Here is a 10,000-nt window from a genome sequence, read left to right on the forward strand (position 1 = left end):
TGATGGTCTCTAGGCACCATGATGGTAATGCTGGTCCAGTAGTAAGGATGAATGGGAGGGTGTTGGCACATGGGGAAGAAGTTAATATCCTTGGGGTGAAATTTGACTCCAAACTGACCATGAAGAACCACATTGTAAATCTTGCAAACAAGGTAGCCAGGAAGCTGACAGCACTTCGCTGTATCTCGCATCTGCTTGACAGTAGGTGTTGCAAGATTCTGTACGAGGCACAAGTACGCTCACACCTTGAGTATGCTCCACTTTCTTGGTTTGCCTGCACTCCCCCCATCTCATCTGCGACTGTTTGACAGAGAAGAGAACAGAGCAAGACGTCTCATCTCTCGCCTGGACCCATCCTGGATAGATCTGTCATTTCAGCAGAGCCTTCAACACATGAGGGATGTGGGTGGCCTTGCTGTTATGTACAAGGCCAACTTTGTCAAAGTACAACACTTGGATCCACTTCGAGGACAGCAAGAAGCAAACTTCTATGCCACAAGACGGGCGAAAGCAGCAACTTCACTCTGGCTGTACCCTTCTCCAGAACATCACTCCATCTGAGATCATATATACCCAGGATGACTCGAGTATGGAACACATTCGTACAGCATAATGATGTCAACGAGATAAAGTCAGTTTATCAAATGAAAATGCTGGCCCACAGATGGCTCCAACTTCATCCTGTTCCCTACTTGTGTGTCTCATAACAATAAAATTGCTTTCAAATGAGCTGATGTAGGTAACAGCTGTTAGCTTGCCAATAAAGTTAGGAATCCTTAACCTGTAAATTGCTTGCTAATAAAGTTAGGAATCCTTAACCTAAACTTGTCAAACCCTGTGTAAAAAAAAGGAGAGAAAGAGAGGAGAGAAAGAGAGAGGAAAGAGAGAGAGAGAGAGAGAATGAATATTGCCTTACATCTGATCCTGAGGTGTACAGGCGCACTGATGACTGTTGCCAGAGGGTTGGAAGCTGAGCACTTGTACTGGCCGGCCCTCCGTCGACTGACTCTCTGCAAGACGAGGGAGTCCCCGGAGAGAATGACCCCGGAGGTCATGTTCTGCACTTGCACCGTGCCCTGGGTTGGGGGGAGACGAATAGGATTAGGGGTCAAGGTCACTTAGGTTAAGTAAGGTTTGTCAGGAAACAAGTGTTTCCTGACGCGGGTCTTAGTTATATGATGACCCTCAGCTGGAACTTTTGGTCTTCTGACCGAGGCCTTCCACTGGCTTAAGAATTATTGTTATATGTCACAAGGTCACTAAGTTTGACCTTGGGTTAAGTTGTGACGGTCAATGATCTGGTCCAGTGTGGAGGGGGTCAAGGATCTGGTCCAGTGTGGAGAGGGTCAATGATCTGGTATAGTGTGGAGACGGTCAAGGATCTGGTATAGTGTGGAGACGGTCAAGGATCTGGTCCCGAGTGGAGAGGGTCAAGGATCTGGTCCAGTGTGGAGAGGGTCAAGGATCTGGTCCCGAGTGGAGAGGGTCAAGGATCTGGTCTAGTATGGAGAGGGTCAAGGATCTGGTCCAGTGTGGAGAGGGTCAAGGATCTGGTCTAGTGTGGAGTGGGTCAAGGATCTGGTCTTGTGTGGAGACGGTCAAGGATCTGGTCCAGTGTGGAGACTGTCAAAGATCTGGTCCAGTGTGGAGAGGATCAAGGATCTGGTCTAGTGTGGAGACGGTCAAGGATCTAGTCTTGTGTGGAGACGGTCAAGGATCTGGTCCAGTGTGGAGACGGTCAAGTATCTGGTCCAGTGTGGAGAGGGTCAAGGATCTGGTCTAGTGTGGAGAGGGTCAAGGATCTGGGCCAGTGTGGAGACTGTCAAGGATCTGGTCCAGTGTTTACCTGGAGTTTACCTGGAGAGAGTTCCGGGGGTCAACGGCCCCGCGGCCCGGTCTGTGACCAGGTCTCCTGGTGGATCAGAGCCTGATCAACCAGGCTGTTACTGCTGGCTGCACGCAATCCAACGTACGAGCCACAGCCCGGCTGGTCAGGTACCGATTTTAGGTGCTTGTCCAGTGCCAGCTTGAAGACTGTCAGGGATCTATTGGTAATCCCCCTTATGTATGCTGGGAGGCAGTTGAACAGTCTCGGGCCCCTGACACTTACTGTATTGTCTCTTAACCTGCTAGTGACACCCCTGCTTTTCATTGGGGGGATGTTGCATCGTCTGCCGCCTGCGTTCCAGGGAATACAGGTTCAGGAACTTCAAGCGCTCCCAGTAATTGAGGTGTTTTATCTCCATTATGCGCGCCGTGAAGGTTCTCTGTACATTTTCTAGGTCAGCAATTTCACCTGTCTTGAAAGGTGCTGTTAGTGTGCAGCAATATTCCAGCCTAGATAGAACAAGCGACCTGAAGAGTGTCATCATGGGCTTGGCATCCCTAGTTTTGAAGGTTCTCATTATCCATCCTGTCATTTTTCTAGCAGCTGCGATTGATACAATGTTATGGTCCTTGAAGGTGAGATCCTCCGACATGATCACTCCCAGGTCTTTGACGTTGCTTTTTCGCTCTATTTTGTGGCTGGAATTTGTTTTGTACTCTGATGAAGTTTTGATTTCCACATGTTTACCATATCGGAGTAATTGAAATTTCTCATCGTTGAACTTCATATTGTTTTCTGCAGCCCACTGAAAGATTTGGTTGATGTCCTCCTGGAGCCTTGCAGTGTCTGCAATGGAAGACACTGTCATGCAGATTCGGGTGTCATCTGCAAAGGAAGACACGGTGCTGTGGCTGACATCCTTGTCTATGTCAGATATGAGGATGAGAAACAAGATGGGAGCGAGTACTGTGCCTTGTGGAACAGAGCTTTTCACCGTAGCCGCCTTGGACTTTACTCTGTTGACTACTACTCTGTGTGTTCTGTTTGTGAGGAAATTATAGATCTATCTACCGACTTTTCCTGTTATTCCTTTAGCACGTATTTTGTGCGCTATTACGCCATGGTCACACTTGTCGAAGGCTTTTGCAAAGTCTGTATATATTACATCTGCATTCTTTTTGTCTTCTAGTGCATCTAGGACCTTGTCGTAGTGATCCAATAGTTGAGACAGACAGAAGCGACCTGCTCTAAACCCATGTTGCCCTGGGTTGTGTAACTGATGGGTTTCTAGATGGGTGGCGATCTTGCTTCTTAGGACCCTTTCAAAGATTTTTATGATATGGGATGTTAGTGCTATCGGTCTGTAGTTCTTTGCTATTGCTTTACTGCCCCCCTTTGTGGAGTGGGGCTATGTCTGTTGTTTTTAGTAACTGTTGGACGACCCCCGTGTCCATGCTCCCTCTCCATAGGATGGTAAAAGCTCGTGATATTGGCTTCTTGCAGTTCTTGATGAACACGGAGTTCCACGAGTCTGGCCCTGGGGCAGAGTGCATGGGTATGTCATTTATCGCCTATTCGAAGTCATTTGGTGTCAGGATAACATCAGGTAGAATTTGGTTAACACAAGCCTATGGCTCTCTGATAAAAAATTAATTTTGATCTTCGACTCTCAGTCTGGTTAGCGGCTTGCTAAAAACTGAGTCATATTGGGACCTGAGTAGCTCACTCATTTCCTTGCTGTCATCTGTGAAGGGCCCATCTTGTTCAAGTAGGGGGCCCAATACTGGATGCTGTTCTCGACTTTGATTTGGCATAGGAAAAGAAATACTTTGGGTTTCTTTCGATTTCATTTATGGGTTTTAGTTCTTCCCGCGATTCCTGACTCCTATAAGATTCCTTTAACTTAAGTTCGATGTTTGCTATTTCTCTGACCAGTGACTCCCTACGCATTTCAGATATATTGGCCTCTTTTAGCCGCTCTGTTATTCTTTTTCGCCACCTGTAAAGGGAGCGCCTGTCTCTTTCTATTTTACGTCTACTCCTCCTTTTTCTAAAGGAATAAGCCTTGAGCATACATCGAGTGCCACCGAGTTAATCTGTTCTAGGCATAAGTTGGGGTCTGTGTTGCTTAGTCTATCTTCCCAGCTTATATCGTTTAGGACTTGGTTTACTTGGTCCCACTTTATGTTCTTGTTATTGAAGTTGAATTTGGTGAAGACTTCCTTGTGACTAATCTCATTTTGTCGGTCTGGGGCTCCGCGCATACATGTCTGAACCTCGATTATATTGTGATCTGAGTATATTGTTTTTGATATGGTGACATTTCGTATCAGATCATCATTGTTAGTGAAGATGAGGTCTAGCGTATTTTCCAATCTAGTAGTCTCTATTATTTGCTGGTATAAGTTGAATTTTGTGCATAGATTTAAAAGCTCGTGTGTGTGTGAGTTCTCGTCAGAGCTGCCTCCTGGTGTTATCACTGCAACATTATTTGCTATAATCCTCCATTTTAGGTGTGGAGAGGGTCAAGGATCTGGTCTAGTGTGGAGAGGGTCAAGGATCTGGTCTAGTGTGGAGAGGGTCAAGGATCTGGTCTAGTGTGGAGAGGGTCAAGGATCTGGTCTAGTGTGGAGAGGGTCAAGGATCTGGTCCAGTGGGGAGAGGGTCAAGGATCTGGTCCAGTGGGGAGAGGGTCAAGGATCTGGTCTAGTGTGGAGACGGTCAAAGATCTGGTCTAATGTGGAGACGGTCAAGGATCTGGTCTAATGTGGAGAAAAATCAAGGATCTGGTCAAGTGTAAATTATTACTGTAGTAATTAAAGTTAATAAGAACCCTGATCAAGGTCCTGGGACCCTGATGAAGATCCTGGGCTCTTATCAAGGGCCCTGATCAAGGTTCCGTGACCATGATCAAGGTCCTGGGACCCTGATCAAGGTCCTGGGACCCTGATCAAGGTTCTGGGACCCTGATCAAGGTCCTGGGACCCTGATCAAGGTCCTGGGACCCTGATCAAGGTTCTGGGACCCTGATCAAGGTTCTGAGACCCTGATCAAGGTCCTGGGACCCTGATCAAGGTTCTGAGACCCTGATCAAGGTCCTGGGACCCTGATAATTTCTAACACATAAACCTTGGTAATTGATACCCACAAATTGGTTTAAAAAGACACGTACCCAAACATTGGGACACAGAAAACGTTTCGGTCCCAGGACCGAAACGTTTTCTACCAAATATGTACCAGCTTGTGAAAGTAGGAAATAAAACGTTAGTGCTTTCACGTGCTTACACACACACACATCTTCAGAAGAACAGAAAGAATAGCGTTGTATTGTGATTTCTTCCATGTCCTAGTGTTTACTCTCGTGTTTTTTAAAACAAATCTCAAGAATAACAGCACACGATGGCCTGAAAGTGACGCGTGCGTGTGCGCGTGAGAGAGAGAGAGAGAGAGAGAGAGAGAGAGAGAGAGAGAGAGAGAGAGAGAGAGAGAGAGAGAGAGAGAGAGAGAGAGAGAGAGAGAGAGAGACAGAGACAGAGACAGAGAGAGAGAGACAGAGAGAGAGACAGAGAGAGAGACAGAGACAGAGACAGAGACAGAGACAGACACAGAGAGGGGCTAGTGACCTGATTAAATCAACTACACACGCCTTCGTCTTCCACTTTCTTCACCCAGGGACTGCAGGTTCAAGGCACCAGCTACCCTCAAGAAATCACCACAACGGAACAGTCCTCCAGACCGTTCTTGGCGTTCCCACGTTGGGGAATGCTGCCAGGGACACTCGCAAGGCGCTTGCTGGAACCAACGTCAATCTGTCCAGCATGACCACAGCACATTCTCCGTCAAAAACAGATTCCATACGTCTTACATTTGACAGACGTCTACTTCCCATTGTGGACACTGCCCCAGGAAATATGTTTGGGGGAAAAAGACAAAAGTCTGTCTGCGTGAGTGACCAACGATGCGCCTGCAACAGCTTCTTCAGTCATATACAGAGAATGGATTGGATGCAGCAGCACTAGTTGTGAGGTAAGATGATGTAATCAGTCCATCAGTCTTTGGAGAAGAGTTCAGCTCCATGGAAACACCAGCTATACCTTTTAATTTTTAATTCGTATCCAGTCAGGCAACGATAAAAGCTACGAGAATAATTGCTATACTGCCCAAGGGAACAAAAGCTTGCTGTATTTCCTTGTTATATTCCATCACGCAGGATGAGTTAGTGTGTTGAAATGTGTCAGCCTGAGCTGGGAGACTTCAGTAGTGTCAGCCTGAACTGGGAGGCATCAGTAGTAGTGTCAGTCTGAACTGGGAGGCTTCAGTGTAAGCCTGAACTTGGAGACTTCAGTAAGACAAGTATTCCAGTAAGGGATCATCAGCTACGACAGCTTCAAAGGTTTACCTTCCAGCAGAGCTGCTGTTACTGTCACTTGGGAATTATCATTACTCAGGATTTTCCAAAACACACACCAGAAATGGAATTTTATGGTGAGACACTAGAATGATGAAAAATAGGGGGTAAACACTAAGTGACTAGAACCTACACACAGTACTGGAACCTATTTAGAGCACCTACCTCGTGGTACCAGGTGATGGCGGAGGCTGGGGGGTTAGCATCGACGGTGCAGGTGAAGTATACGTCGTCTCCCTCCTTCAGTGTCTGCGGGTTGAGCGACCGACCCAGCGATACCGACACTGATGGTGGATCTGTTCCAGAGGATACAAGAACCCAATGAAGGAGCGAGAGAGACAGACAGAAACAGAGAGAGACAGACACACCAAAATAACATTTATAGTCAAAGAACAATCTCTTACACTCCAGAACTATTTTACCCTAAACTCAATTTTTTTTAAAGCTTCCGTGTACTGATTTATACTCGACAACTACACAAGTCCCAGCTAAGTACACTACACAGGTGTCTTAATTAAGAGAGAAACAGCAGTTCGCTCCTGGGAATCGCACACACGCCTGAGAACTGACAACACACTGAGGTACATTGCAAGCGCTTGGGAAGGCTAGGAAGATGCGTTTGAAGATTTGTGGCAGAAATGAGTAATGTTCTAAATGTGGTTGAAACAGATAAGACAACTTAAAGAATAAATCCAGATGTACTCCTTTTGGGCATAATTTCTACGCCTATTGTGTATCTACATGTTATACCGTCGACAGGATGGATATGACGTACACAAACTAGCCACTACCGTCCACAGAATGGATATAAGGTACACAAACTAGCCATTACCATCCACAGGATGGATACGAGGTACTCATACTAGCCACTACCGTCCACAGGAAGGATACAAGGTACTTATACTAGCCTCTACCGTCCACAGAATGGATATGAGGTACACAATAAACTATCCATTACCATCCACAGGATGGATATAAGGTACTCATACTAGCCACTACCGTCCACAGGAAGGATACAAGGTACTTATACTAGCCTCTACCGTCCACAGAATGGATATGAGGTACACAAACTATCCATTACCATCCACAGGATGGATATGAGGTACTCATACTAGCCACTACCGTCCACAGGAAGGATACAAGGTACTTATACTAGCCTCTACCGTCCACAGAATGGATATGAGGTACACAATAAACTATCCATTACCATCCACAGGATGAATATGAGGTACTCATACTAGCCACTACCATCCACAGGAAGGATACAAAGTGCACAATAAACGAGCACTTAGTGACAAAATCTAAAACCCTAACCTTTGTGTTCCTACCATTAATTACACCAGGGTCAGACAGAATTTCTTTACAAGTGTAATTAAGAGGACGTTACATTTTTAAGAACTATGAAATCTTAATTTCTGTCTGTCTTTCTGTCTTTCTGTCTGTCTTTCTGTCTGTCTTTCTGTCTGTCTTTCTGTCTGTCTTTCTGTCTGTCTGTCTCTCATGTTAATTAAAGCTATAGTCAAGACAAGGCACGATAACGACCCTTCTGACAGAAAAGGGATAGAAGAGGCAGAATAGGAAATATATGAGAGGGGAGATAAGGGGAAAATGTGAAACAAAGGGAGGAGGGAAAGGGAATAAAAACAAGAAATAAGCGAGAAAAAAGAGGCAAAGAGAGACGGGAATAATGGAGAATTCTCAATGCAGTGACATTAATAAGAGAAGAGAGAATGAGAAAGAAAATAAGGAGCAAAATGTGTGAGGACACCACATATGATTTATTGAATAAGAACAGGCAAAAAATTTACGGGGATTCGAACCGCGTTGCTGGCATGTACCAGGAACATCATGCCAGGCCCACTGTGTGAGTCAGAGTCCATTTGTGAGTCAGAGTCCATTCATTCAGGGTTCGTTAACGACGTCCAAATGCATGCGGCGTAGAACTAGTACTGCTTACCCTAACAATGTGATCTTGGTATAAAAAATAATAGGCCTACACACGCACGCACGCACACACACACACACACACACACACGCACACACACACACACGCACACACGCACACACGCACACACGCACACACGCACGCACACACACACACACACACACACACACACACACACAATATATTTTACTAAGAATTATAACAGAGATTCAACCAAATCACTCACTCAAAAAAAAAAAATTAAGAAAATCTTTGAAAACAGTGGAAGAGAAAATATTTGACAAGAGATTTTAAGAAAAATATGAAGACAAAAATACAAGGAATGAAAGAGGAGTCTTCGTCGACAGTCACTGTCGTCACTGTCGACAGCCACTGTCGTCAGTCACTGTCGACACTGTCGTCAGTCACTGTCGAGAGTCACTGTCGTCAGTCACTGTCGTCAGTCACTGTCGTCAGTCACTGTCGTCAGTCACTGTCGTCAGTCACTGTCGTCAGTCACTGTCGTCAGTCACTGTCGTCAGTCACTGTCGACAGTCACTGTTGACAGTCACTGTCGACAGTCACTGTTGACAGTCACTGTTGACAGTCACTGTCGACAGTCACTGTCGACAGTCACTGTCGTCAGTCACTGTTGACAGTCACTGTTGACAGTCACTGTTGACAGTCACTGTCGACAGTCACTATCGACAGTCACTATCGACAGTCACTGTTGACAGTCACTGTCGACACTGTTGACAGTCACTGTTGACAGTCACTGTCGACAGTCACTGTTGACAGTCACTGTTGACAGTCACTGTCGACAGTCACTGTTGACAGTCACTGTCGACAGTCACTGTCGACAGTCACTGTCGACAGTCACTGTTGACAGTCACTGTTGACAGTCACTGTTGACAGTCACTGTTGACAGTCACTGTCGACAGTCACTGTCGTCAGTCACTGTCGACAGTCACTGTCGACAGTCACTGAACTGGAAGAAACATGTGGAGGATTAAATACCTTTATATACTACGTATACAGGATGTAGGATACACAAGCTATGCTGTAGGATACACAAGCTGGGATGTAGGATACACAAGCCGGGATGTAGGATACACAAGCCGGGGTGTAGGATACACAAGCTGGGGTGTAGGATACACAAGCTGGGATGTAGGATACACAAGCTGGGATGTAGGATACACAAGCTGGGATGTAGGATACACAAGCTGGGATGTAGGATACACAAGCTGTGTAGGATACACAAGCTGGGGTGTAGGATACACAAGCTGGGGTGTAGGATACGCAAACTGGGGTGAAGGATACACAAGCTGGGGTGTAGGATACACAAGCTGGGATGTAGGATACACAAGCTGTGTAGGATACACAAGCCGGGATGTAGGATACACAAGCTGGGGTGTAGGATACACATGCTGGGATGTAGGATACACAAGCTGGGATGTAGGATACACAAGCTGGGATGTAGGATGTACAAACTGAGGTGTAGGATACACAAGCCGGGATGTAGGATACACTAGCTGGGATGAAGGATACACAAGCTGGGGTGTAGGATACACAAGCTGGGATGTAGAATACACAAGCTGGGATATAAGATACACAAGCTGGGGTGTAGGATACACAAGCTGGGGTGTAGGATACGCAAGCTGGGGTATAGGATACACAAGCTGGGATGTAGGATACACAAGCTGGGGTGTAGGATACACAAGCTGGGGTGTAGGATACACAAGCTGGGGTGCAGGCTAGGGAAGCTAGGCAGACCAGGCAGGCTAGGCAGGGCAAGCAGTCCGGGCAGGCCAGGATACCTACAATGCACGTCGAGGATGGA

The 10,000-nt window shown here is 46.2% G+C and overlaps 1 protein-coding gene across 1 annotated transcript in view; it reads right to left on the reverse strand.

Annotated features, from left to right (window-relative positions):
- The window catches only part of LOC128697404 (uncharacterized), a 924,312-nt gene that overhangs the window by 263,903 nt on the left and 650,409 nt on the right, over positions 1–10,000 (reverse strand). Inside the window, exons 7-9 of the mRNA XM_070094201.1 lie at positions 9,982–10,000; positions 6,402–6,532; positions 917–1,076 (exon numbers count right to left, since the gene is read on the reverse strand). The exon at positions 9,982–10,000 is cut by the window's right edge and continues 126 nt beyond it. Of these exons, the coding sequence (XP_069950302.1) occupies positions 917–1,076; positions 6,402–6,532; positions 9,982–10,000 (310 nt within the window). The remainder of the gene's footprint in view (positions 1–916; positions 1,077–6,401; positions 6,533–9,981) is intronic.

This window comes from Cherax quadricarinatus, chromosome 44 (assembly GCF_038502225.1).
Source record: "Cherax quadricarinatus isolate ZL_2023a chromosome 44, ASM3850222v1, whole genome shotgun sequence".
In the NCBI taxonomy this organism is placed as follows: domain Eukaryota; kingdom Metazoa; phylum Arthropoda; class Malacostraca; order Decapoda; family Parastacidae; genus Cherax; species Cherax quadricarinatus.